This window comes from Microsporum canis, genomic scaffold, assembly GCF_000151145.1.
Source record: "Microsporum canis CBS 113480 supercont1.4 genomic scaffold, whole genome shotgun sequence".
NCBI lineage: Eukaryota > Fungi > Ascomycota > Eurotiomycetes > Onygenales > Arthrodermataceae > Microsporum > Microsporum canis.
Window position 1 is genome coordinate 415,968 of NW_003299166.1, and position 27,361 is coordinate 443,328.

At 50.3% G+C, this 27,361-nt stretch overlaps 11 protein-coding genes across 11 annotated transcripts; 6 read left to right on the top strand and 5 right to left on the bottom strand.

Moving 5' to 3' along the window:
• Positions 1 to 790: 790 nt before the first annotated feature.
• On the top strand, positions 791 to 3,799 carry MCYG_04133 (conserved hypothetical protein; the record flags this gene model as incomplete). The annotated part of the gene is made up of 7 exons (XM_002846350.1): positions 791 to 960; positions 1,114 to 1,602; positions 1,677 to 1,972; positions 2,015 to 2,117; positions 2,199 to 2,479; positions 2,546 to 2,799; positions 2,873 to 3,799. The coding sequence occupies 7 exons, from the start codon at positions 791 to 793 to the stop codon at positions 3,797 to 3,799; spliced, it is 2,520 nt and encodes an 839-aa protein (XP_002846396.1).
• Positions 3,800 to 4,540: 741 nt separating this feature from the next.
• Positions 4,541 to 4,974, top strand: MCYG_04134 (uncharacterized protein; the record flags this gene model as incomplete). Its single annotated transcript, XM_002846351.1, has 2 exons — positions 4,541 to 4,764; positions 4,848 to 4,974. 2 exons carry the CDS (start codon positions 4,541 to 4,543, stop codon positions 4,972 to 4,974), a joined length of 351 nt encoding a protein of 116 aa, XP_002846397.1.
• A 425-nt stretch (positions 4,975 to 5,399) lies between these two features.
• On the top strand, positions 5,400 to 7,497 carry MCYG_04135 (proton myo-inositol cotransporter; the record flags this gene model as incomplete). The annotated part of the gene is made up of 3 exons (XM_002846352.1): positions 5,400 to 5,859; positions 5,920 to 6,677; positions 6,754 to 7,497. The coding sequence occupies 3 exons, from the start codon at positions 5,400 to 5,402 to the stop codon at positions 7,495 to 7,497; spliced, it is 1,962 nt and encodes a 653-aa protein (XP_002846398.1).
• A 563-nt stretch (positions 7,498 to 8,060) lies between these two features.
• On the top strand, positions 8,061 to 9,256 carry MCYG_04136 (uncharacterized protein; the record flags this gene model as incomplete). Its single annotated transcript, XM_002846353.1, has 3 exons — positions 8,061 to 8,079; positions 8,176 to 8,616; positions 8,694 to 9,256. The coding sequence occupies 3 exons, from the start codon at positions 8,061 to 8,063 to the stop codon at positions 9,254 to 9,256; spliced, it is 1,023 nt and encodes a 340-aa protein (XP_002846399.1).
• Positions 9,257 to 9,586: 330 nt separating this feature from the next.
• On the bottom strand, positions 9,587 to 10,821 carry MCYG_04137 (conserved hypothetical protein; the record flags this gene model as incomplete). The annotated part of the gene is made up of 3 exons (XM_002846354.1): positions 9,587 to 9,928; positions 10,176 to 10,286; positions 10,396 to 10,821. 3 exons carry the CDS (start codon positions 10,819 to 10,821, stop codon positions 9,587 to 9,589), a joined length of 879 nt encoding a protein of 292 aa, XP_002846400.1.
• Positions 10,822 to 11,528: 707 nt separating this feature from the next.
• On the bottom strand, positions 11,529 to 13,619 carry MCYG_04138 (F-box and WD repeat-containing protein; the record flags this gene model as incomplete). The annotated part of the gene is made up of 3 exons (XM_002846355.1): positions 11,529 to 12,327; positions 12,386 to 13,011; positions 13,077 to 13,619. 3 exons carry the CDS (start codon positions 13,617 to 13,619, stop codon positions 11,529 to 11,531), a joined length of 1,968 nt encoding a protein of 655 aa, XP_002846401.1.
• A 903-nt stretch (positions 13,620 to 14,522) lies between these two features.
• On the bottom strand, positions 14,523 to 15,872 carry MCYG_04139 (zinc transporter SLC39A9; the record flags this gene model as incomplete). The annotated part of the gene is made up of 3 exons (XM_002846356.1): positions 14,523 to 14,706; positions 14,769 to 15,758; positions 15,823 to 15,872. The coding sequence occupies 3 exons, from the start codon at positions 15,870 to 15,872 to the stop codon at positions 14,523 to 14,525; spliced, it is 1,224 nt and encodes a 407-aa protein (XP_002846402.1).
• A 460-nt stretch (positions 15,873 to 16,332) lies between these two features.
• Positions 16,333 to 18,222, bottom strand: MCYG_04140 (NCS1 nucleoside transporter family protein; the record flags this gene model as incomplete). Its single annotated transcript, XM_002846357.1, has 4 exons — positions 16,333 to 16,614; positions 16,675 to 16,964; positions 17,039 to 17,706; positions 17,897 to 18,222. The coding sequence occupies 4 exons, from the start codon at positions 18,220 to 18,222 to the stop codon at positions 16,333 to 16,335; spliced, it is 1,566 nt and encodes a 521-aa protein (XP_002846403.1).
• A 1,195-nt stretch (positions 18,223 to 19,417) lies between these two features.
• MCYG_04141 (hydantoinase) lies at positions 19,418 to 22,734 on the top strand (the record flags this gene model as incomplete). Its single annotated transcript, XM_002846358.1, has 5 exons — positions 19,418 to 19,720; positions 19,910 to 21,770; positions 21,822 to 21,898; positions 21,963 to 22,166; positions 22,222 to 22,734. 5 exons carry the CDS (start codon positions 19,418 to 19,420, stop codon positions 22,732 to 22,734), a joined length of 2,958 nt encoding a protein of 985 aa, XP_002846404.1.
• Positions 22,735 to 23,043: 309 nt separating this feature from the next.
• Positions 23,044 to 24,781, top strand: MCYG_04142 (histone acetyltransferase type B catalytic subunit; the record flags this gene model as incomplete). The annotated part of the gene is made up of 4 exons (XM_002846359.1): positions 23,044 to 23,062; positions 23,122 to 23,403; positions 23,455 to 23,716; positions 23,770 to 24,781. The coding sequence occupies 4 exons, from the start codon at positions 23,044 to 23,046 to the stop codon at positions 24,779 to 24,781; spliced, it is 1,575 nt and encodes a 524-aa protein (XP_002846405.1).
• Positions 24,782 to 25,248: 467 nt separating this feature from the next.
• Positions 25,249 to 27,124, bottom strand: MCYG_04143 (conserved hypothetical protein; the record flags this gene model as incomplete). The annotated part of the gene is made up of 3 exons (XM_002846360.1): positions 25,249 to 26,769; positions 26,838 to 26,908; positions 26,986 to 27,124. The coding sequence occupies 3 exons, from the start codon at positions 27,122 to 27,124 to the stop codon at positions 25,249 to 25,251; spliced, it is 1,731 nt and encodes a 576-aa protein (XP_002846406.1).
• Positions 27,125 to 27,361: the final 237 nt, after the last annotated feature.

The following is a 27,361-nucleotide window of genomic DNA, read 5'->3' on the forward strand; positions in this document are numbered from 1 at the left end:
ATGCGGCGGCATCCTCTAACGCTAAGTCTGGGTTAGGCAGTTGGGCTGCTGCACCAAAAGGCACTCAAGCACCCCCAGTGTTTAACCCCAGGAGACACCCACCAGGGACACAGGACAACCTTGCCTGCCGACGAAGGCCGCTAAATCACAAAGTACGCGGTCCCAACCGAGCAAGATGTGCATGCTTTAATTTAGGCCACTCGCAGCGGAATAACATAATAATAATTCCTGACCAATGCTGGAAACTGTTTGGCTGGCATACAAATTCGTACACACCCCCGGCTCATCATGTGAGCTTACTTGGTTCAAGGGTCAATGGGTTTATATTATGCGGGGAGGTGGCCATGCTCGTCGTATCTGGTCTTCTTCAAACGTGGATGCGACATGGACGTTTGGACGTGATATTTACAGAGTATAAAACCAACCCTACTCAGCCTTAGGCCTGCTTTCGCTGCAGCACTTGCTCCGCATTTTAAATATAAAAAATACCTACCGTGGAGATCCGGGGCGCTCGTATCCATATTCCAGACCGACTTCACAGAGAGAAAGAGAGAGCAAAAAAAAAAAAAAAAAAAAAAAAGACACGATATCTACATTCATTGCCAGAAAACGAAAACTGTTCTCCGTCAGTGCGACGAGTCGTGGGAGGCGGAGGGAGAGGGTGGTACACCCGTTTTTCATATGGGAGGATGGCGGATACATGGACCAGCTGAATAAAACGACTTATAGAACTTGACCCCCCGTATAGACATATACATCTATCTTCCCTGGGAGTTGGAGCACATGTACCATGGCCTCCGGTACTCCGTCCGCGACTGCTACCGCGGCATGTACGCCATGTCGCACCGTGAAGATGAAGTGTACGCGAGAACCGGACTCGGCGTCCTGCAATCGGTGCAAGCGCAAGTCGTTAAGCTGTTTTTACGAATCTCATCGACGCGGTCGCAAACCAGGCACAAAGTGAGTGTTTGTCTTGAGCTCCTTGCTTGTGAAAAAATGAATCCCTTTCAAAGTGTGCGATTCGACGGTGCGCATTGTTCTTTTTTTTCTTTTGGGCTGGAAGATCGAAGAAAACAAGCAAATTGCTAACGAAACCACCTTAATTATCACCAGACTACGGCCCAAAGCTGAACGCCTAAAGGCTGCTGCTGGCCTTCCTGCTTTGCTCTCGAGCGCGCCGCCCCAGGATAGTAGCCCTGCTGCTGCTACACCGGAAGAAGTCACCAATTCTTCGCTGGATATTATTACAAGGTCGCCAAAACGAATAAAGTCGGATGCCAGCTTTAGCTCGCCAGACTTGCCTGATAGGCCGATACAGCCCGTGATATCATCAGAAAATCCTCTACCTACGAAGCTCGTCTCCATAGCACAGTTAACACACCCTCTCTCGGATAGCCTTGTACCATTTGCTTTGCTGAAGAAGTCGGCCACACCTGGAAATTTCACGATTGCAAATATCTTAAATGCCGAGAATGAAAGCCCGGGCGATGAGTCGTCCTCACACTGGGGGGATTGTCTGGCCGATGATGTTCCCATCGATCAAAACGATCCTGTTTTCCAAAACTTGATCAATCTTCCCATCGCACAAGGCCTTTTTGACAGGTAGGCTCTCCTTCCTCACCCCACTTCTTCCATGCTCGACGTAGTCCTCTAACATATCATACGGACGGATACAGTTTCTTTAAGTATATGAACCCGTTTATTTGCCAATTCGACCCTGTCCTTCACACAGTACGACATATTCGGCACCGGTCATCATTCCTTTTCACCGCTCTTCTATCCGTTGCTGCAAAGGTCTTTTGTCCGGCTCTATACGCCAAACTACACGAGCATAGCGAGAAACTACTTCACAATATCATGGGGTCAGGCAAGAAGTCTCTGGAGATAATCCAAGGCCTTTGCCTTTTGACGCATTGGAAAGAGCCTAGCGACTCGCGCGCTTGGATGTTTATCGGATATGCTATCAGAGCAGGTTTAGAGTTAGGCTTAAATAAACTTAAGCCATCTATTCTAGATAAACCAATGCAGCTTGTTTCTGGCTTTGAGGAAGAAATGATGTTACGGGAACAACGGAGCAAGGAGCGCACTTGGCTCGTCTTGTTCATCTACGATAGGAGGTACGTAATATCCTCTTCTATGATACGCGCTCTATTTATCTATTTATCCCTTCCTGTTTCCATGCTAAGTATTATATATAGTCTTAGTCTACAGCTTGGAATGCCGTCAATGGTCCACATGGATCCGTTGATCCGAAATGTACAAAACTGGCACCAGCATGCCTATGCGGCTCCAGGGATTGACGAGATAGTTACGGCTCTGGCACAGCTACGGATCATCGGTTTCGAGTTACTAGATCTCTTCTGGCTTGACCCTCTCCATACTTCCCCCGAGTTCATGAAGAAGGACGAGTTTATTCTTCGACTATGTAATGATGAACTAGATCGATGGGAGTCTAGGTGGTATTTGATTATAGACGAAGGTGAGAAGATATTGCCGTATAAACCATTGTTCCCATGTCAAAATCAAACACTAATCAACCTAAAAGCCGATGCTACTCTCTGCCAGCGATTCCTTGTCCGATTTTACGGCCATCACCTGAGACTCCTGCTTAATTCATTTCAACTGCAGCTGTCCATCGCAAACGGATCTGCTTCCAAACCTGCGCTATGGGTGTGCTACGCAAGCTCGTTAGAGATGGTTCGGTTAATCATAGATCGACTTGGAACAACTTCCTATCTATATTATTGTCAGGACTCGATCCATGTGATGGTTGCATATGCGGCAGTAGCCATTGTAAAGGTTTGTGACCGAGTATATACGCACCTTATGTTTGGTATAAGCTGGTTTCCGCTAACTCCCTATCTCTCTTAAGATCATTCTGTCGTTTCCTGGGGAATTTCTTGGTGAAGCGGAAGATAAGGTACTCAACTACATCCTGGAGGCAAGTGAGTACTTCGGCCGACAGTCACCAACAAACAACACAAGCTGCCATTACCAAGGCCAGTTCCTGGCAAATGTGGTTGCACAGTACCGAAATTCAAAAGACTCTCCTGCAGCTTCCGTTAAACAGTCGGCTGGTAAAGAGCTATTATGTGACACAATGCAGGAGAGTACAAGCGGCGCAGATGCTAAACCGCAAGTAAACCTCTCACCGATATCCGTTCCACCACTTCACCAACCGCCACTCCCACCGCCCTTTCAATCGTCACAGCAGGACGATCTTAACCAACACCAGCATCTAACGCCTCTAAATCACCATCTCCAAGTTGCCTCGCATCTCCAAAATGACATCTACTCATCCTCAAACACCCCACCACCTATACCTATGCATATGCCGCTAAACGACCCACTGCATAACCCGCACCACGACCAGCAGACTCTTCCTCTGATCCACCCGGATCATAACCAGCAGCTGCTTGCATGTGCACGGCCTCTTCTCCCGCCCTCGAACATCGAGTGTACAATAAGCGGCTCCATCAACAGCGGCATGATGAGTTCGGGCAGAATATTTGCGTCTTCCCCAGGTTTTCACCCACCGACCCACCAGGACAACACCAGTAATACAGGTAACATGATAGGCAGCGGCGGGACAGGGCCTGCCTCAGGGATACCAGTGACGTCAACTTCAGGCCCTCCTGGTAACGCTCCGAATAGCAGCGATAATAATGACAGCTACGACAACTACCCGGCCGCAAATCCTACTCCGTTCAGCAACAACGGAACGTGGGAGAACCTATTTGCGCATGCTGGGTTTAATATCAACAGTGGAGTATTTCTGCCGAACCCTGGAAGCTCGTGAGGTGATTGACGCATATACATATACGACATCGACTTCTTATCCATCCACTGACTTCTCCAACCTCCCTCTCATTTCTCTTGCAAACTTTGATTACGACTGTGAATACTCTTCCCGCCGCTTTTCCATTTTGTATATAGCTATGTAAATACGCCTTGAAAAACGGATCTAAACCCCTGTCTTGTTGAGACGGGGACATTCGTTGTTTTAATAATGCTGATTTTAGCCCATGATGTACGATATCTTCCCTGCGTCGGACATCTTGTTATAATAGTTATAATGCTCTTAACTTCCACTTCCAATAATAATAATTTTACCATCTGCTATACAAGTAATTCGCATAACTGCAGCCAGTAAGCATCAAGTAACGTCTTCGTACGAGTTTCCCTTTTTTTTCGCCATTGAGTGTTGGCGGAGAATTTTATATGTTTTTTTTCTTCCCTTCTCAAACGGCAGCATTTCAACCTCAACGCTTCACCGATTAATCAATTCCAGACTTCTTCTTTTCCCTCAACGACTTATAACATGCTGCGGTTGCAGGGTTGATATAATATGCGACTCGCTGTCACCTGAATATGACAAAGTTCAGGGTCCTATAGCCTTGCTAGGCTGATGCTGCGGCTCAGCCTCTGCCAGGTGTACAATGATGCATGTTGACTTACGGTGTAGCTGAATGGTTTATACAGGCATCCAGGGCTGACACTTCTATATATAACACATTAATACATATATATGTGTTACACCATGATGGGTGCCCTCCATGGGAATGTATATACGGTTGATATCCCACCGCTCTCTGCGTTCAAGCTGTCCCAAACGCCATCGTTAACCAACCCTCCAGGCCATCCTACTGATACCGATCAAAGAAACAGAGAGCACCGCAGCGGCTATTATACCTTCTTCCATCTGGATCTAGCCAGTCAGCCAGTTCCTTTCAACTCTCATCGCCGGCTCTGGCAAGCTCGAGAGTTAGCCTCTCGTATATCCTTTGTTCAACCCATCCAACTCTGCACCATCAAACACTAAAAAAAACACCGCATGAGTAATTAAGAGCAAGAGAACAAGGAAATCCAGACAGGAAGAAGAGTAAAAACACTGAGATCTGGGGCCAAAAGTCCAGATCTACTCATAACTGGGCCGAAGGTGTCAGCCGGGCCACACGCTGCGTCCATACCTAATGCGCGCCCAGCGGTGTATCATCGTCCAACCGAGCCATACTGACATAACTGCTGGATAGAAGCTGATTTGCCGGAAGGATAGTGATTGAATACGCCTCGTCCGCCCCCAAGCTGCATACGTGCATAGTCGACCAGGGGACCTTATACCGCATTTGATGATAATACCCTGATCCTTTGGAGGCCGAATGTATATATAGCCTTTTTAAGGCACTCTGGTATTTGGGATAGGGTACTATAATATCTGTGTGCACTCTTCCTCCACTTTTTGTTTCTCTATCATTCGACCTATATACTGTTGCCTTGCTTTTTAGCCTACCTTGAGCTACCGTTCATGAAGAGCGCACTCTAATGGGGTTGTTATTATTTCGATAACGATATACAGGTGTTTTATTATTCCTTAGTTGCATTCCAGAGACACTGAAAAGATGATACCCCGCGAGATCATCGGCTCTACTTTCAGTCATTCGTCTGATGACCTCCAAAGCTCCCCCACGAAGGAATCCGCAACGACAGTATCTGATCATCACACCGAGCGGCAAAATTCTTTCACCTCGCGGAGGGAATCTCTAACGGCAGCGGAACGGGCGAGGCGCAATTTGAATGCAAAGCTCGCCAACCCCCTTGCTGGACTAAGCCATGCGACCCTGAGAAATCGAGGCGGACGGTATGCTCGGAAATACCAAATTGGGGATGATGATGATATTCGCGCATTCGAACTGGGTGCTGTCCTGGCACAAGATCCGGAGCAATTCGAGAAAGTTGAAGGATTAACTAAGGAAGAATTGGATGTCCTTCGACGGGAATTTACGAATCGTTGGTCACAGCCACGAGAGATGTATTTGGTCATTGTTCTATGTTCGATATCTGCTGCTGTTCAGGGAATGGGTGAGTCTCTTGGTATATTCTAGAAACAAAAACGAGCCCTGATGGCTAATCTTTGAGCAGACGAAACTGTAGTTAATGGCGCCCAAATATTCTACAAGCCCCAGTTCGGAATCGACAATGACGATTTTAGGTCTACATGGCTTGCTGGCCTGATAAACGCTGCGCCGTATCTATGCTGCGCTCTAATCGGATGCTGGCTGACCGTCCCATTTAATCATTGGTTTGGTCGGCGGGGAACAATATTCATTACCTGCTGCTTCTCCACGTTGGCCTGCTTTTGGCAAGGCTTTGTCAATACTTGGTGGCATATGTTCATTGCCCGCTTTGCACTGGGGTTCGGCATTGGTCCTAAATCCGCAACAGTTCCTATATACGCTGCAGAAACTAGTCCTCCTGCGATCCGTGGTGCCTTGGTGATGCAGTGGCAGATGTGGACTGCGTTCGGAATTATGATGGGCTATGCCTCAGATCTAATCTTCTTCAACGTCCCAGATATCCCGAATGTTACGGGCCTAGGCTGGCGGTTGATGATGGGATCAGCTATGTTTCCTGCAATCATAGTCTGTTTTATGGTCTTCATCTGCCCCGAGTCTCCCCGCTGGTATATGAGCAAGGGAGCTCATCACAAGGCCTACAAGTCAATGTGCCGACTACGGTTTAACAAGGTCCAAGCCGCACGCGATCTGTTTTATATGCATACCTTACTCGAAGCAGAGTCAACGATGAAGTTAGGCCAACCAAAGATTTTGGAGCTCATAACCGTCCCACGGAATCGGAGGGCTTTGATTGCATCTGAGATTGTTATGTTCATGCAACAGGTGCGTAATACCATGAATAACCACCTTTCCTCTTTTGTAATAAACGATGCGCCTTGCTGATGTCATTTATACATAGTTCTGCGGTGTTAACGTCATTGCGTATTACTCGTCCGAAGTCTTCCTACAGGCTGGCTATTCGGAACTATCAGCCCTGGCTGCGTCCCTCGGCTTCGGGGTCATTAATTGGCTGTTCGCTATCCCTGCTATATACACAATCGATACCTTTGGTCGGCGGAATCTCCTTCTCGTCACATTCCCATTGATGGGCCTCTTCCTACTACTCACCGGATTTGCCTTTTGGATTCCAGATCACGCTGCGCAAACAGGCTGTGTCGCATTAGGCATATATTTATTCGGCATTGTATACTCCCCCGGAGAAGGTCCAGTACCGTTCACGTATTCTGCAGAGGCCTACCCACTGTATGTCCGATCATACGGCATGGCACTCGCTACTGCGACGACATGGTTTTTCAACTTTACTCTTGCTATAACATGGCCTAGCCTGTTACGAGCGTTCACGCCTCAAGGTGCATTTGGATGGTATGCAGCCTGGAATATCATAGGGTTCGTGCTCATATTACTATTCATGCCTGAAACGAAGGGTAAGACCCTTGAGGAGCTTGATCAAGTTTTCTCCGTGCCCACAACTATACACGCACGCTGGGCGCTGGGACACGTCGTCTACGTTTTCAGGAAGTACGTCCTGAGACAAAAAGGGCTAAAGGAGACTTTGCTCTACGAAAAGGCTGAGGACAAACCAATATCACATACAATGGAGGAACAAGTAGTGGGCTCATCGCAGTTTTTTAGCCTTCGATAGCTGCGGGCTCCTGTTGCACTATCTTTATTTTTATCGTCGTTCTTGCTACAGAAGGGATTGATGTAAAGTATGGTAGTTCGGAAGGCTTGGTTGGGGGAATTGGCGTTGTTACTGCGGGATGTTTTATTGCATATGATTCTACGAGTACGATGATAATGTCTGCGGGGTTATAGGATATAGGAACATAACCATTAAAGGAGTTGGTTCTTGGGAGAAATAGCAATTTGGTATTCAATAGAAGGCTCAAATATGGCTTAAGCATTTTCACGTGATACGTTCTAAAATATAATATCTTGGCATGACAGCGGCTAAATCTAAACTAGACTAGCGTGGTAATGACAAGCGTTAGCGCAGATCATTGACGCTAAAAGCCGCAGCCACGTGGTCTACGCGCTTAGCAGTATCTATATTCTGTCAACAAAGACAAGAGCAAAACCAGGACGCGCTTTTTTATCCGTGAACTCGTTGGTATTTCTCTTTCCCCAAGCCTCTTACTACTGATATCCTGCTGGGAATCATACGCGACTTCTCCTGAGCTCACGTTTCCCCTCCATTCTCGCACAATGACACCTGGCAGCCCAGGTAGCTGTGTCGAGCTGGAGACAAAGATTCGCGAATGCCCTCAGCAGCCCCCACTCTTCTACCATCATAAGTCGGCTATCACTATCAGATGAGAAGATGACAACTCTGGTGCAAAACATGATGTTCCTCATTTTAAAGCATTTGTTAAAGGAACCGACATCACGGATATCCATGAGTGTCTGATTTCAGAGACGGCAGACTACATTCCCAGCCTTCATGTTGAGACGGCTTTGGCAAACTGCATAAATAGCGGGTTCGAAGCTTACTTAAATGGAGGATATGGCCATTATCTCATCCTTATCCACTACCCCGGCCATGGAGGCACGGATCCGGAAAAAGGACAGTTCTTTTGCCCGACAGAAGATTCCACGCGCCGGTTCTACCTTCGATCGCTAATAAGCCGCATTTCTACCTTTTCTGAAATTGACGGGCCTTCCTTTGATGTTGTTATAATTATTGACTCCAACTATTCTACAGCTGATCACCCGACCATCCAGCCAAAGGCTGGCCAGACAGTTGAGCTGCTTGCTGCTGTCAGTGCTGATGAGCACGGAGATGCAGGAGATCAGCAGACACCCAGAATACCTTTACATCAAAGCTTGCTAACATCATAGCTCGAGTGAAAGAAAGTTCCCTAAAAGCTATCGATTTCGCTACCATTCTTGGTCTTGCCCAGGAAAACTCAACTATTAAAATGCCTGTGCACAGGTTCCTCGTAGGGTCTCTCCCTATCAAGATCGGAATCCCTCCTTACTATGACAACCCCCTTCTGTGTTTGCCCGTGCTACGGCCAGAACCTGCTCCTGGAAAGCACGGCATTATCATGTTCTGCAATGTCGCCGGCCACGCAGGATCAGTTGAGGTTCAACGGCTGGTTCAGTGGATAAAAGGCCTCGATGCATCTGTTGCTTTGCATGTTGACGGAATATATGAGTGCGATGGTGCTGGAGGTAGCTCGACTGGTTTGCTCTTACGAGCTCCTTTCAACGTATTTTACACTGTGGAGCCCCTTCCCTGCGTCAAGATGTTGTTCCGAGCGCCTTTTAACCAAGGTAACGTTCCAAGCCGCTTCGCTGGTTCGGAACTAAGGGAACCCGGGGACAAGATCCCAACGCCAGAACCAACTGTTACCAACACTCCGGGTGGAAGCTCTTTAATGATACCTGAAACTATCTGAGCTTCCTTTCTGCCTGCACAACGTTGTATCCTCATATTAATTTTATTGTTACTAGGAGGGTGGCGCTAATGCTAAGGGAAATGGAATGGTTAAGATATAACTTGTTTTTTTAAGCAGCAGCCCACAGTCTATTAGATAAAATGACTGGTTCACCCGCGCCGAGTTTGCAAATACCAGTACCGAAGACCCCGAGAAGGAATAAGAATGATAGGTGATGGTGGTTCAAGTTAAATGGCCTCGGTCTCCGACAAAAAGATAACAAGCATAAATAAAGAAATAACTATACTCCCGGATGAGAAAGGGAGAGGGAAGAAAACTGAACAAACGCCTTCAGGCACCATTATCCTTTTCAAGTCTTTCTCCGAATTCCCGTTTCTTAGATGGATCCAGAGCATCCCACTCCTGGACCAACACGCGATCGATGTCCTCGTCGGTAATTCTCTGGCCGTACGACCGGATCAGGGCTTCGGTTAAACTCTCTCTCTTATGGTTAGTGAAGGCCTCAAAGGCAGATACGTAACGATGTGGGAGCTCACGGCCCGATGTGGCGGGAGGGAAGCTGCTAAGGTCGTTTGTCTGTGGGTTCGCGCCGCTGCTACTGTGGTGCTGATCGGCCTGTGTTGTATGAGTCAGCTGGTCGAGAGATGGATGATTGTGGTGCATCAGTTGGAGCTGGATAGTGGTGGTAAATGGTGTTTGGGTTGGGAAGATTCCTATTCGGGGTATAAGGGCTGATAGGAATTGGCGGAGGTCCTGGTTGATAGTAGTGATATCCCGCGGCTGCAGGTGGAGGTGGAGGAGGAAGAGGGTAGAAGTGATATCCGGCAGCCATAGGAGGATGGAAAGGAGGTTGTGCTGGTGCTGGATAGGGGTGTATTGGGCGTATTGGAGGAAGTAAAATAGGGAAAGTTGAGCTAACTGGGTTCACATTGTTGTTGCTGGTGTCGTTGGTGCTGTCACCGATGCTCTGAGTCGCAGGCCGTTCATCGCTTTTGCGGCTCTTTTTTAATCGTAATGGACGTTCCTGCGGCTGGCGCATATGCGAATCAAAGCTCATCAGTAACGCAGCCTCAAGAATAATCATGGTAATGACCATCATCATGATCGTATTGTCCTTTTCGGCTGCGAGGTCGGCTTACTGTAGGTGGATGACCGGAGCTACCGTCACTCTCGTCTCCCAGCGCATCCAGATCCTCACCAGCTCTCTTCGACCGGCTCTTCGAGTGTTCTTCATCAACCATACTGCCGGACTCGTTCACCAGCGCCATCGCGCGGCTAGTAACTTCCGATTCCCCTCTGCCGCTACCATCGGCCATCCCCATCAGAACAGAAAGCCGTTCTAGCAGTATGCATGATTCCAGGCGCATTTTCTGAATGTACCTGATGCCCTGCGCATTTCGTAGACGCATCGCCTCGTTGTGGGCTTCCACTTCGTTCAACCGTTTCTTCAACGCGATGCATTTCCGCTTGTAGGCAGCTTCGATGCTGGGGGGGTTGGGGTGAGGAGCCATCGACGCGTTCTGCGGGTTAGTAGCATTGTGGTTGGAGTCCGGCTCGCTGGCCATTATCGCAATAACCTGTAGGTATTAATATCCGTAGGCGCAGGTGAGAAGATGTTCCAGGGACGTTCTAACGTCTCTTCCTGGGTCGAGGATGGAGGCTGTCCAGGCTGTCCGGTCGAGCTCCTGTTGCTTGCAGCTTGGTGGAGTAAAGTCTAGGTATATTCGATGAAGCAGACTCAAGGCTGAGCTGAAGACATTATATGGCGGGCGAAGGCGACTGTCCCGGATGTGCGCGGATGGTTGACGTGAGGTTTCGAGGGTTTCGAGGTTTTCGAGTTGCTGTTTTAAAACTTGAAGCTTCAGAGTTGGTTTGGCGGCGAAATCTCGATGTTTCTTTTTTAGCCGCGTAGCGATGTTTTGTTACAAAATAAAACTACGGCAACTTGCTACAGGATTCATGATTGTGCATTTACAGTGTATAATCCAAGCTAAAACTATGTGATTCCCATCTCTAAGTAGCATATTCGGATCGATGGCGGTGGCGGTGGGTATATATAATAACCAAGGGAGTGAGCAGTGGTGCAGAAGCCCATCTAGATTGAACGATATATCAATTACATCCTTTCATTTTCAAGTCCTGCATTTCGTATTCCATCATATGAGGCGTCTCTGTCTCAGAAGAGATGGAATCTGTTGTTGATATGGAGGCGGTTGAGGCCTCGAGCGTCGTGTCGGGGCTGGGACAGGAGGACCTGTCTATATACGTCTCGTCAGGGGGAGAGAAGGACCACACCTAGGATGAGAGTCAGCGAGTCGAAGATGATGGATAAGAGCACACTTAGCTGAGGGAGACTCACCTCCATGGTCGTCTTTCCGGCACGGGTTGCGAGGATGACGGCCTTTTCGGCTTCGAATGCAATACGCCATATGGTGTCTGCAGGCTGGCTGAGCTCACGGACTTGCTGGCCCGTCTTCAGGTCCCATGTCTTGACACGGCCGTCGCTGCCGCCACTGACGATCCGGTTATCGTCAAACTGTAGACTGGTGATGCTGTTGTCGTGCGCCGCCAGGCGGTGGATGGGGGTCATCCGCTCCAGGGACCAGACACGGATGGACCCGTCAGAGCCGCCAGTCACCAGCGTGTCTCCTCGCAGCTGTAGCTGGCCAACGAGAGATGTGTGGCCCTGCAGGATGGCATGGCACTGCCCTGTGTGAGGGTCCCATATCCGCACACTGGTATCCAGGCTGCCCGTGGCGATGCGTTTCCCGTCAAAGGCGATGGCGTAGATCTGGCTGAAATGACCGGCGAGGGTCTTTAGACATTTACCCTCGGAGATACTCCAGACCCTCGCCGTGGTGTCATAACTTCCGGATACGACCAGGTCGCCATGGATCTCGAGACACCGTACGCTCGCCTGGTGCCCGACGAGTATGTTCTTGCATACGCCGGTAGCAAGATCCCATATGCGAAGCGTCGTATCCCTTGAGCCGGATATGGCGGTCGTCTTGTTCGACATCTTCAAACAGCGGACGGTGGAGGTATGCCCTCGCAGTTTATGGATGCTCTCCCTGGTTCAATTGTTAGCAAGACTTGTACTCGCCGTAGAAATGGGGGGAACACTCTCACCCGGTGGCCATGTTCCAGACGCGGACGTCTCGATCACATCCTCCGCTAACGAGCAGGTCGTCCCACGGCACCATGGCCCAGACACCTATCATATGGCCCTGCAGGACCCTCTGATGCTCGCCCTCGGTGTTGAATATATGTATCTTTGCGTTGTCCAGTGCAACCACTATGTACTTGGGAGTCAGATGCAGGCTGGTCACCACGCCCTGATCGGTAGTGATGTGCTTCGTCACGACGCTCCCGCCTTTCCTCCACGCCGCCTCGATCATGTACTTTTGCTTGAAGTGCGAGCGGTAGGAAGTAGTCTTTGTCCGAGATTTCCGGATCCGACTCCGTGACGAGGACTCTGCCACGGGTGCAAACACCTTCATGTCTTCTGGCAGGATCCGCGGCTGCGGAGGACACGATGGCTCGGGTTCCATGTCCGTATCCATGGCGGAAAACGGCTGTCTGGGTGCAGAGGCCGGGCTGACGGGGCTGTCGATGAGGTCTTCGGAGACTCTTCTATATGCGTGTTTCTCACAGAGGATCTTCCAGGTCAGCTCGTCGTTCAGCAGCTCATGCCAACGGGTCGACACCTGAGACGCCCTGGACAGCGTCTTGGGATCGTCTACAAACGAAAGTACCTATCGTAACGTCAGCCATGCAAAATTCGTATCATAGTCTAGTCTTTCCGTAGAGGTATGCTCACTCGCAGACACAGCTCGTTCGGCAGTGTTTCAAAAGGGTCCTTCTTCAGCCGCGGGCTTACGAAATGATGGACGAAGCTGAGTGATTGGCTATCACACAGGTTCAGCACCTCTGCCAGGAACCGCTGCCTCTCTGCCTGGCCCAGGGCGCTGAAATGTGATCTTGCGTCCCGCAGGAAGGTATCTTCGTCTTCGCCGGCGCTCTGCCAGCTGGGCACCCGCTGATGCGGCGTCGGACTCGGTGCAGGAGTGGGAGGAGACGCAGGAGCAGAAGGGTGCAGGTTATGTAGAGTCGGACGGGCCTTGCTGGGCGTAGAGAGAGGTTTGCTTCGTGAAGCGGAGCTGGGTCGCATACTTCCAGAGTGTCTTCGTATGGTCGAGCGGGATGGATGGCTCTTATTGCTGGTGCTGCTGTTGGTGTTGGTGCTGCTGCTGCCGCCGATGATAGTACTGCTGTAGTCTCCTTGAGGAGTCAGATCGTCTGCATCTATCATAGAGACTGTTCGCCTGTTGCCCAAGCTGTTGGGGCCAGGTCTGGGAAACATCTGGCGGGCGTTTTATAATATGTAGGAGTTGTTTCGGTGTGTACAGTAGAGGCGTGTATATATGGGCATCCGCAGCCTTCGACACGGATATCTTCTCGAAACCGGTAGACCAAGTTCAGATCAGTGTATATATAAGCAGGAATCCTGCCACTGGCGACATTCCGTGGTCCAAGGTCGCCTTTCGAAGGGTGTTTTTTCTGCTCTTCGTCGACCCGGCTGTATAGCAGGAGGATGGATGGGATGCGGTGGCGGGAAACGCAGCGACGCTTCTTCTTCTCTTTTTCTTCAGACGAATAGACAGGGTCCGTCGGCCAGAGTTACTCGATCATGGCTCTGGAGCTGATAAATGCGCAAGACGGGACGAGGATCTGGATGGCGACGAGAGAGAGTCTTCCCTGGTGGAAGTTGTTGGTTTTCTTCTTCGCGGTGGCGCTGGGGGCTTGCATGTAATAAGAAGTACCGAGAAGTATCAGCGCTTAAAGGGTTGCGAGCAAGGGATGCTATAGTGAGTACTTCTATAGCTCCTATGGCCTGATATTACTGCTATTTATCTGTACCTGGAGTTATCTCGGCCTTGCGGATGGCCCAGCGTCGAATACAACCAGCTACAATGTCAACTTCTACTGGATGAACCTTTGGAGGAAGCAAAGCCTTTTCAGCCGATCGAGTCGGTCAGCTGGGCTGGATAAAATATCACGTCACATGGGGGCTTTTATATACAAGGAGGCAGATGGAACAGGCTGTAAGGGTCCTCTATAGGTCGTTCGGGCGTGGTGTATACGTAGATGTAGATGTCTAGATGTGAGGCGTATAATAGGGAGAGGGCGTAGAGTAGAGGCAGAGGAGTAGAGCAGGTGAAGGCGTAGAGTAGATGGCGGACGGGGACGAGGGCTGAGTTGGACGTTAATGTGCATGGCCGATTTGCAGGAACAGAGGCATCACCATCCCAACGACGGAGGCAACAAGATCTCTCATGGACTGCTTTGGCCGTTGCGGTGGGTCCCGCCCATCAACGTAGCCGTTCGCATGAGACTCTCGACGGGCTGGCTCGAGAGGGTTGTCCTGCATCGTATGCATGGCAACATAGCTGCATCCGGGTCAGTAAAACGGTAGACAAGTCAATTATATTTCAACGGGGGAGGACCGTACAGGAATGTGCCGGCAGAGAACAAGAGGAGCATGCCCGTTCTCCATCGGGTGCTCTGCTCGTCGCTCGCATGGCCTGACAGTATGGTGTGCGCAATCACCCATGTCAGCAGTGCTCCTACCGGCGCCGCCAGGCTGAAGACCAGCAGATGTGCGCGGGCACTCTTGGTGGAATGGCCCTGCTTCAGCAAGACGGACGTCAGGCCAAAGGACGCAGGAGCCTTGTGTACCATGATCGCCACGAAGATGATCAAGCTCAGCCCGGTGTTGGAGGTAGACGCACCCAGCGCGATGCCGTCTGCCGCCGCATGTATCACCAGTCCAGCGGTTGTCGCCATACCAGCGCTGTACCCGCCGCCGCCGCCAGATCGTGTGCCGTTGGCCGTTCGTGCAGGTGACATTCCTCGACCGATGCCCGATCCCAGGTTGTCCAGCGAGATGTGGTACGGTCTCTGCTGCTGTTTCGAGGACGAAGATGCATACTGCGGCAGCTTGTCGACCAGGTACATCAGGATAAAGCCGCTGACCAGCCCGACCCCGATCCAAGCGTGCGGACCACTCTCATCATGCCCATGCGGCTTCTCCTCCATGCTCCCTCCCCCCTTCTCGCCAGAAGGCTGCTGCTTCTCCTTACCGTCGCCTCCTTCTGCCGGTCCGTCAGGCTGTGGCTTATCACCCTCGGGAGCAGCCGCTTCTTCTCGAACAGAGAGCCAGTGCGCCTCCACCCCGTCGACAGCTCGTGGACTAGACGCCACGGCCGAGGCATGGTCCCATCGAACGTCAACGCCGTGAGCTAGGATACCCCGTCTCCGGTGTGTGTTGTGGACGTGCTGGTGCGGTTTCACCTGAGAGCTGTAGAGCGTCTCGACGCCTTCGGGGATAATTACTATCAGAGACGTGCCTACCAGCAGGCCCATCCCCAGCGCCGAGATGAGCCGAAGCTGAGAAGACGATAGAGAGAAGGTCAATGGCAGCGATCCAATGACAAACGACCTGTTCCAGCATGTATAACTTGTCAGATTATGCCGTAAAAGTCGCGTTATACGGGAGCACTCACGCTGCCCCCATGAGGAGGCTCAGGCATACAAGCGTAAAGAGCCCGTCCATCGCTTCGGAGTGGCCTCTGCTCGGTGCTCGACGTAAATATCAGTCTTTAAGGAGAGGTATCCGGTCGGAGTGTTCTCATCTCATTATGAACAGTCGGCATTCAATTCGTCTTTCAAGGTGTTGATTTGGTAGATGTGGCTACGACGTGGTTCAACAACGGTTGCGCTGCGTTCAAATACCCGTAGCAGCAGACAAAAGGATATATTAGTTAAAACGAAGCAGTGAATATATTACATTAACAAGATCTTTTCATCTTCATCTTCATCTTCATCTTCATCTTCATCTTTTCTTCTTTTCTTCTTTTCTTACTTTTCGCTCAAATTTGGCACGTGATTTTATATTATGTAATATTAAGGTACGGTCATGTGATTAGGAAGTTAAAAAAAAAAAAGAAAAGAAAAATTCATAAAAGACATAAAAACCGTTCAAAGACGAAAGATGAAGGTTAAAAATGATTGTTTCACGCTTCAGACAGACCCTTACTTTCAGGCAAATCATCCTCTTGGTCCAGGCTGTCTCGATATTCTTGTATCAGCACAGCCGGTGAAGCAGCAGTCGAAACATACTGCTGCAGTTTTGCATCTGGGAAGGCCAGGTGCAGTGCAGTGTATACTGAGGCGCTAATTCCAAAGCCAACGAGGAAGCAGAGCTGGTAGATACGAGTAAAGCCCAGCGGAACTTGTACATTGGCGTTTACAGATGTGATGAATCCAGGGAGTGAGGGTACGGTTCCACATATCCACTATACGGTCAGTATACTATGTCTATACTCTGTCGTTATATTGGTGAAGAGGAGACTCACGGCAATGAAAGCACGCCAGTTGAAGCCGTGGCTGAACCAGTATATGCTGCTGTGGTTGCCGGTGTAGAGGTCTTCGACCTTGAGCTTGCGTCTGTGGACGACGAACCATGCCGAGATCATGAGGCCGGTCATGGGTCCAAGAAAAACGGCGTAGCTGCTCAGGACGCTGAGGAAGATAGTGGCGGTGGAGACAAGCTTCCACGGGTTGCAGGCTATAGAGAGGGCGATGGTGATGTATGCGCCACGTCGGATGTTGATGTATTTCGGAAACGTCGCCGCCAGGTCGAATCCTTGTGTTGGTTAACATGGTATCTACTAGTTATATAGCTACACGTATCTAGATGTACACATGGTATTGACGTACCTCCTGAGAGAGCGTTGCCAGGTATGTTGACACCAACCTGTGAGACGACCAGGGCAGCGGCGGCGAAGAAAGCAGCAGCTCTCGAGCGGGACCCGCCATGGTCAATGATCGCCCCGATAAGAGACGGCAGATCCCAATGGGCCTCACCGAATCTCTCCTGGGTCGCCGCAGTGACCAGGACGCCGATGACAGAGCATATGATGCTTGTGAGCGGGAAGCTGATGACCTGTCCGATGATGGCGTCTCCAGGCTTCCTGGCAAACCTAGCGTAGTCATTCTGGTTCAGGATTCCGGCGGATATGGCGCCAATCGTGCTGATGATGCCAAACACGACGAGCCAGCCGGCGTCCTTGACAGGGCCACCGCTGCCAGAGATGGTGGAGCCAAACCCTGCCGGGCCCATCGTTGCCAGAGCCCAGACGAGCAGCACGAATTCAAAGACGACGATGACGGAGGCGGAGATGTAGAAGAACATGCGTAGATTGTGAGGGCGGATGTACGCTACCGGCAGGGAGATGACCATGAAGATGATATAGCTGACGAACTGGGCGGTCGTTATCCCCGTCGAGGGCGAGAGGTGGTTCGGTATACGCTGCTCCAGCGTCGGCCATATCGCCCTGAGACAGACGTATATGCATTCTCCTCCGATGTATGCTTGAAAGCCGTACCTATGATGCTAATTAGGAGCGGCCTTTCTACCCCCGTCTCTATACATGTACATAACAACTCACCATACTATATGATAAAACGGTCAGCTTGATGCAGAGTAGTTATACGGGAAGGAACAAGAAAGAAACAAACTAATGCATACCGATGGATAGGAAGATGCGGTTCCAGATGACAAACTGGCTGCCATACAGGCCCCAGACGTATCTGTTGACCACTGGGAAGCCGATGTGATAGTAGGCTCCTGGCAACGAGTTGAGCACGACGAAGAGGGCGGCGAGCAGGTTCCCGATCACGATGGCGACGATGGCCTGCCACCAGAGCAGCCCCAGAGCTATGAGGGAGCTGCCGGTCATGTACGAGGAGATGTTGGAGTTGATGAGGACCCAGTAGGTGGTGAACGTCCATGCGGACCAGGTCCGCCTCCGGGACTCGATGGGTTTGATATCGTAGTTGATCCAGGGGTCGGGCAGCGTGCCTTCATGTTCGATCTCGAGTTTCTTCAGCAGCCCGCGCATCCTGACCGTATAACAAAACGCCCATCAAAACGAAGAACCGTCTGTATATCTATACTCTCGACGCTCTCTCGCAGACGGTCTCTCCCCCGTCTCGTCACTCTCTTCTTTCCTCCCCCCACATACGACTAATGCCTGGGGAGAGAAGACGATGACCGTGGATCCCCCCTCGGCTAGATATGGTGAGAAGATTAAAAAGAGTGACCGCCGTGGAGTCTCTCTTGTCTGCAGGATGCTCGACCAAGGGGCCCCCCCGTTAGCCACGTCGGCGAACTCCTTGACTCAGCTGAGACGAACGGGCAGAGCTCAACTTATTCAGGACAAAAGGCGTCGAAGACCAGAGAGCTTCAGGACTCCATCCAACCGTCGAGATAGACTTTGTCCTTCCTTCTGCTGCCGGGAAGCAACCGTCTCGCTGGATCCCTGAGCCCGTACGTGCTTCTTCTTTTCTTTTTGGCGTAGCTGAACTAGTTCTTGAGCTGGGTCGAACGGCGCAAACCGTCTCGTCCTCCAGCACCTTGACCTCCCCAACTCCTCCGAGTTTAAAGCATGACAGGAAAGCAAAGGCCCCCTGGCGCCATCATGCTCCGTCCTCGTCCGCGAATGGGAGCAGACGCCTGATCGGAGTAGTCGGAGATGGCCATGGTTGGTGGAAATGGCTGGCTTCAACTCCTCCCTCGCCCACGGTACAATCGCAGTGGGAAAACGGGGGGACCATGCAAGAAAAAAGAAAAAAAGGGCGTAAGTTAATCCCGGGAAGATCAGTTGAGCATGGCTTTCTCGTCTTCTTCCCCTCTTACGCAGTCTCGTCGCGGTTCTTCGTTCTCTTCCTCCTGGGTGCTGCTTGATTCCCGGCCTTCTATTCTGTTCACGGGACGCCCTGGGCCTGCTCGGCGAGGAGAAAAGTAAGAGCCTGAAGGCTGGCTAAGCCGGCCATGTAAGGGAAGTTCTTCTTCTTCTTGCTTCTGCTGCTCTCTGTGTGTGATATATAACTATATAAAACCGATCAAACCGCAGATGGAGAAGAGCTTGCGGAGATCAAAAGGGCCTTCATTTTTTCTTCTTCTTCCCCCCTTTTTTTTGGCCCGTCTCTCTCGCAGATATAAACCCTCAAGGCAAGGGAGCTTCTCTCCCGATACTCCGTTGTTCTTTTTCTTTGCTCCCAGTGCATGTTTATAAAGAGAGTATATAAGAGAAGATGTATCGTATAGGAGTAGATGTCGGTGGAACGAACACTGATGCGGCCATCCTCGATATCACCGCCAGCGAGACGCCCTCCCGCGGCGTCCTGGCATCCAGCAAGACCCCAACCACCCCAGACGTCACCAGCGGCATAAAGAGCGTCGTCGAGAGCGTGTTGCAGAAGTCTGGCATCGATCCCAGCGACATCCTCAGCGTTGCCATTGGCACTACGCACTTTGTCAACGCCGTCGTCGAGGCGGATGCCAGGCGTCTGAGCAAGGTCGCCGTCGTCAGGCTCTGCGGCACCTTCACCCAGCATGTATGTTCGGGGTGTCTCTTCTTCTTCCTTACTCTCTAGTTCGATGGCTGATGGAGCATATAGATCCCTCCCTTTACGGATTTTCCTCCTGCGCTGAGGGAAATCATCGAGTGTCAGACGTACTATCTAGATGGAGGTAGGCCGGTGTCATATTATCTCGTGCTATAGATGTGTATAGATAGCTAACAGGTTCTAGGCCTTGAGATCGATGGGCGAGAGATAACCCGGTTGGACCCTGACCGGATCAGGGAGACGGCCAGGCGTATCAGCGACGCTGGAGTCACCAAGGTTGCTCTCGTCGGTGTCTTCTCTCCCCTCGACCATAGCGGCATCCACGAGGAGGCCTGCAGGCGGATCATGCTCGAGGTAGACCCTCTGCTCTCGATCGTATGCTCTCATACCATCGGCGGAGTCGGCCTGCTCGAACGAGAGAACGCCACCATCCTCAATGCCTCCATCCTCCAGCTGGCCCGGAAGACGGTCCGGGCCTTCGTCCAGGCCATGTCGGACCTCAACCTGACCTGCACCCTGTATCTGACCCAGAACGACGGCACCCTGACCGATGCCGTCACCGCGTCAGAGCTGCCCATCAAGACCTTCGCCAGTGGGCCCACGAACAGCTTGACCGGAGCTGCCTTCCTGGCCTCCCTCGACCGGAGAGGGAGCAGGTCGGGCGTCGAGAGCCAGATACTGGTGATAGACATCGGAGGGACAACCTCTGATATCTGCGCCCTGCTGCCCTCTGGCTTCCCCCGCCAGGCATCCAACTTCGTCGAAGTCGGCGGTGTGCGCACCATGTTCTCCATGCCGGAGGTCCTCTCCATCGGCCTGGGTGGGGGCAGCATCGTCCGCCAGGATGCTACCTCTCACGTCAGCGTCGGCCCTGACTCTGTCGGCCATTACCTGACCAGCAAGGCGAGAGTCTTTGGCGGAGGCGTCCTCACGGCCACAGACATCGTCGTTGCGGCCGGCAGGGAGCAGATCGGAGACGCCTCCAAGGTGGCCGACGTCTCACCGCAGATCGTCGACGAGGCACGCAGGGCCATCACAAAGCTGCTGAACCGTGGTATCGAGAGCATGAAGGTCTCCTCCCTCCCCGTCACCGTCCTCCTGGTAGGGGGCGGCTCCATCATCTACACGGATGACCTCGAAGGCGTGCAGGAGTGCATCATCCCCCCCCACCACGACTCTGCCAACGCCGTTGGTGCCGCCATCGCGAAGGTTGCTGGCACCGTGGACGTTATCGAGATCCTCGCTGGCAGGGACGAGAAGCAGGTCCTTCAGCAAGTCGAGGATGCAGCAGTCGAGCTGGCCGTCCAGCGTGGTGCTGACAGAGACACTGTCAAGATCGCAGAGATCGAAAAGCTGCCGCTCCAGTACGTTACCAACAAGGCTACCCGCATCACGATCAAGGCCGTCGGCAAGCTGAGAATACCCACCGAGGAAGAGGCGGAGGCGGAAAGGGCCAAACTGCCCGTCTATACCAACGGGACCAACGGGGTAAACGGCGTCAACGGCAACGGAGTCGAGGCTGAGAAGGCTGCTGCAGCCGAAGACGTATCCAGATCCGCCGTGAAGCATTCCATATACGCTGACATACCCTCTTACCGGCCCGAAGTAGAGAATGGCGTCTGGTACCTGAGTGCCCTTGACCTCGAGTTCATCACCTCCGGCACCGGCGTCCTGGGAACAGGAGGCGGCGGCCCATCATACCAGCAGTACCTCATTGCACTAGAATGCCTGCGAAAGAATCCCAAGAGGAAGATGAGGGTCGTCAAGCCAGAGAGCATGGCGGACTCTGATGTCTGCGTCTTTGCCTCTTGGTATGGAGCCCCCAGCGTCTCGTCGGAACGTATCCCGCAGGGCAACGAACTCATCAGATCCGTGGAGGAATCCGTCAAGCTTTGCCAGTGTAAACACTTCCATGCCATCATGGCAGACGAAATTGGTGGAGGAAACGGCATGGTTACCTTCCCAACCGCTGTCCACTACGACATACCAACCATCGACGGAGACCTGATGGGCAGAGCTTATCCTACTATACAGCACGGTAAGTCAGTCCCTCTCTATACCTCGAATCATAATCTAATGCACCTGCTAGGAACCCCTTATGTATATGGTGAAACTATCTCGCCTTGCGCCCTAGCTGACTCAAAGGGCAACGTTATGGTCGTCATGGTATGCATCACATAGTTCCACTTCTGTGGGAAAAAACGACAACTAACATAGACAAAACTCATAGAATGCCGAATCGAACGCCAGGATTGAGACAATGCTTCGAACAACTTGCGTCGAACTTGGCCTGTTTGCCTCCGTGTCTGCTGCTCCGCTCACCGGAAAGGCGATTAAGCAGTATGCTGTTCCAAACACCATGTCCCAGGCCTGGTACCTCGGAAGAGCAATCCACCTGGCTCGTCGTGAGAAAGTAGACGTTATCGAAGCTATCGTAAGTTGCATCTCATCGTCCTCTCATCGTAACTATCTAACGCTTTACGCTCTAGTTTAAAACCACCCCTGGCAGACTCCTATACACCGGGAAGATCGTCAACGTACACCGCGACGTCAGCCGTGGCTACACCATGGGATACTGCATCATAGCCCCCCTCTCCAGCGATGAGGTCGCAGACTCATACGACAACTCTGCATCCGCAACATCAACCTCAACAGTGTCACAACCACATCTAATCATCCCCTTCCAAAACGAGTACTTATATGCAGCGCATGTGACGAACCTCGACAAGCCTCAGGAGGCAGTCAACCAGGACGTCATCTGTACAGTTCCAGATCTTATTTCGATATTGGACAAGGACGGCGAGGCCGTTGGCTCACAGGAGCTAAAGTACGGTCTGAGAGTCCGCGTCATCGGTATGGCTGCTCATCCACTTTGGACCCAGGATCAGAGAGGCCTTGACGTCGGAGGACCAAAGCACTTTGGCCTGGATATGGAATGGAAGAGCATTGGGAAGTACCAGAAGCCTCCGAGTGTTATTGATGAATTCAACGTGATTGTTTAATGCTTTTGATTATGTAGAATTGTAGATATCATGTTTTTAGATACTTTTACTGAAACGGCCTTAATATACTGAATGCATATAAGTTATATACCGTGTTAGATATCGACAATTTAACAGTGTGATGATCATTTCTTATAATCTTGAAATGATTAAATATTGGAAGTAGAAGTTGAGAGATTAGATAATCATTGACGTGCTTACTAAGCAAGACTTCGCGTCGCGTTTCTTAATTTAATTCTCGTACTTCAAAGCTTCAGCTTGAAGGGAAGAATAGAAAAAACCAAAGAGGCGCAACTGGTTCGGTGCAAGATGGATAAACAAAATGAGTGTAAGTACTTCAGTATTTGCTGATCTGTTTGCTCAGCCTGCTGACCTGCTGCTTTCTAGGGACGTGTGATGCGAATGATGCAGTGGAAATATCCATGGTCCAACCCGCCGAAGATGGCCAGAAGCTCACCACTCTCTCAACGTTTTACCCGCAGTTCACCTATCCGATCTTCGGGGACGAAGAGACGATATTTGGCTATAGGAAGCTGAATATCCGGCTTCGCTTTACCGCCCATGACCTCCAATCGCACGTCCATATCTCATACGATGAGAAGTTTAAGCAGGTGGAAGATATAAGTGCTGCTGATCTCCTTGGGATCCTCAAGCCATGCCTTCCTGAAGGTATGTAGGAGGGTTGAAACAGCTATATGAATGTTACTAATGTCGTGGTAGCTTCATTCTCGACCTTCGATGAATTTCGGCAGCGCATAAACCAGGACGATGCGGCAAAATTTACACCTCCGGGAAAGCTTGTACATAGCTATTCTAGGGATGATAGAGATTACGAAATATGGGCAGGCTCTCTTGCCGACCCGGAGGTGCGTAAAGTACTTGATAGAATACAGATTTTTGTCTCGTTCTTTATTGAAGGCGGAACCCCCATCGAGACAGAGGACTTCGACTGGACACTAGAAAGATGGATAATATATTTCGTGTATGTATCCCTGTGGCCTTTAAATAATAACGAGATTCTAACTTTATCTATAGATATGAGAAACACAGAAAACCTTCCAACCCCAAGGCGTCCAGATATTCCTTTGCAGGATATGCAACTACATACAGATGGTACTTTTACCACCCAAAGTCATCGAGTGATGCAAAGTTAGGGATCGAATCGAAGACAGAGGACGCATTCGACTCATTCCCACTTTCAAAGATACCCGCGCGTCTACGTATCGCCCAGTTCCTCATCATCAAGCCTCATCAACACGCCGGCCACGGGTCTCAACTTTACCGAACGATTCAAAAGGCATGTCTTGATGACCCTACCATCTTTGAGCTAACAATCGAAGATCCAAACGAATCATTCGATGCTCTTCGAGACTCAAATGACTACCATACCCTAAAACCAGAATTCATCAAACATAATGTCACAATCAACCCCGACCCACTCCCAACTACAAGTTCTTCCGGAACATCCTCTTCTAAACCTCCCAAGCACCCCCGCGTCATGCCAACATCTCTCTTAATCCCCACAAAAGCGCTCGACGAACTTCGACAAGAGTTCAAAATCGCCCCTACACAATTTGCCCATCTCGTTGAGATGTATCTCCTCAGCAAGATACCTGAAACTCATCGTGGCGCGGAGAATGTTAACATGACCCGTCTAACGTCACAAAAGTCCCGCTTGCAAAACGAACATGACAGAAGGTACTATTGGTGGCGTATGCTGGTTAAGCAACGCTTGTATAAACGACATCGCGACATGCTGATACAGATCGATAAAGATGAAAGGGTGACTAAACTAAATGAGACGCTGCAGAACGTTGAAGAAGGGTACGATGTTTTGCTGAAGGCATTTGATGAGCGCGCTTCGCAAAAGCAGAACGAGACAGAAAAAGGGAAAAGAAGAGAACAAGAAGAAGACAACGATGGAGAGGACGAAACTCCTGTCTCTATGAAAAAGAAACAATCGAAGAGGAAATTTACCATTGAAGATGGCGATGAGAGCGAGGAACCCCGGCCCAGGAATGGGAGCGCAAAGAAGGCCAAAATATAAAATGGAGAGTGAACTTCATAGAAACTAGGCTTAATTGTATTTGTGTATGATAACCAAGACCTTCTAGCAAAACAGAAATTGAGAAACTAACTTTACCAGAAGTTTTCACGTTATTCAAACTGATAATAGATTCGTATATGAAGCAAAGTAGCAATATACTAGTTAACAATGAATAGTCCAGAGGCATTAAATAAGGCTAGTTAAAGGCGCAATCGCCCTTACCTCCATTGCATTGTATTCTTAATGCAAAAGCGGAGGGAGATATATCCATCTCATACTAGCACAAGAGAGTAGAAATAGAGTCTAACTGACAAGAAATAGAAAGGCAAAGGTATGAGTGACCAACCAATCAAAAAGGAATATAGACTTAAACACGAAGGATAGAAGTAAGTGAATGTAAATTAAACAAATAATATTGATTCCGAGTCAACCGAGTGGGAGTAGATGATAGAAAATGAAGACTCTTTCTATCCACTCATCATTGTGGCTGTTTCAGGGTCAAGGCTGTCAACTGTATCTTCAGAATCAGTTTCATAACTCAGGATGCTAGTGCTTGCCCTTGGAGAGCCGATTGTGGTTAAAGGTGCGGTGGAAGAGGGGGCTGGCGTTCCGGCTGTATATCTCCGCGCAGTTATTTCTGTGATATCTTGAGGGGCGAGTCTGGGCCGCGTTTGGTCAGCCGCGGCTTGTGCACCGTTAGAATTCACAAGTTCCCCCACAAACTCAAATACTCGTCGTAATCCAAGGATTTCATTCGGCATTGTACCGTCGTCAGACTCTGGGGAGTCAGGTTGTAAACTTGAAATCCGAATATCGTGGTGCTGGGCGCCGCTAGGGCTAGTTGGAGATTGAGCGACTGGAGATATTTCTCCATGGCCTATCAGCCTGTGCCACCATTGTCTCATTCGGTATCGACATGCTGCGGCTCGATAGGCGTGGAGTGTTCGCCTCTCTTCACGGCGAGCTAGCATGTCCACCCGACGTCGTCGGCAGCTTATAGAGTTGCCGCAATGTTTCAAGAGCATATAAATAACAGCCACAAAAAGAGAGACGAATGCAAAGTCACGAATGACATGTTTTATTATAGCTGAGCGGGAAGGTAGTTCGTTGGATGGGGGTGGTGTGGATTTTTGTGGCTCTGTCCAACCTACGTTGGAATTTGATGGGGCATTGACAGTTGTTGTATTGCTAACTCTGGCAGGCTGGGATGCCTCGACTGGGCTGGAGCTGTTTCCATTAGAGTAGTCATCTGATTCACCATCATGACGAATCTTGGACACTGGTCGACAAGGGCTGTCGGCTAAAGATGTTGGCAACGGTCCAAACTGATGCTTCACAAGGCGGAACATGTCCGGGACAAGCTGAAAGGTCGCTGCTATAAAGCACTGTAGAGTCTTACACTCCTTGAGTTGCGCGGTAAGATTGGTACAGTCCTCAAAGAGGTGCTCTCGGATCCTTTCATCCTTCTCCTTGATAAGGCCATCAAGGGCCTTGGCCTGGTCTCTTAATTTATGTAACTCCGTAAGTTCCTCCTCTAAATCCGCAGCAGTGAGAGGAGGATCCTTGTGTAGACTCTCCTGCTGCTTGTCTTTTCCATTGGTGTTCAGCCACGCTTCCAAGATAGATGCTTCATCAGACATTGGTGCTGGGGATGTAACGAGACGTAAGATCTCTGGTTCACCCACAGAGTTAAACGAGACCGCAAATCCGGACGTCGCGTTTCCTTCTTCCTGGCCTGCAGGATAGAATGTGACGGTGAGTATCTGAGCAGCATAATCTTCGATGGAATCCTTAGGACTGGCAATGCACAGGCTTCTCCAATGTAGATGTAGGTCAACATCTTCTTTCTTTCCTGCCAACAGGGCCCGAACCACGCCTTCTCCAACGGCGTTGGCACCGTCCCAGGTAAAGTCCAGCTCCTGGCCATTTAGTCGCACATCACTCTCACCACAGACATTATTTGTCCGTGCAAGGTGAAGATTAAATATCTACCCTCCACGTTAGACTTTAAGGTAATAGATCTAGATAAAGGGTATTTGTTCTACTCCTGACTTACAACGTTGGATTCACTATCATCAAAACACTGCCTGCATGGTGTCTCAAACTCTACCGCAACTGCATCTTTACCTACACGAATACCACATCAGCCATCAGCTATATTGCGAGATGTATGAATCAATTGATAAGGAGAAGGAGGAACTAACTGCTATGCGACTTCAGAGTATCAAACTGGCTTCTATAGGGGATGGGTCGAGAGGAGACAGACACCACCAGCGAGAAGAGGATCAGGAACGTCTTGGCGGACCCAAACATGGTGGAAGAAAACCCCGAGCCCATGGGCATCTCATCCAGCCATGGTGCGCGCAGCTATTTTATCCGGAACGAATGACAAGAGATGATGCTATTTCCACCAAAACATCCAGCGTTGTTTCATAGTCAGCTCTGAGATGGGAAAAAGGAAGAAACGCTGTGACTTCGTGTTAAGAAAGCCGAGAAAGGTGCTGCGCCTTCTTGCTTATGTCATTTCTCTTACATCATATATTACTCAGCTATTATATCACGTGATGTGTCTAGATTTAT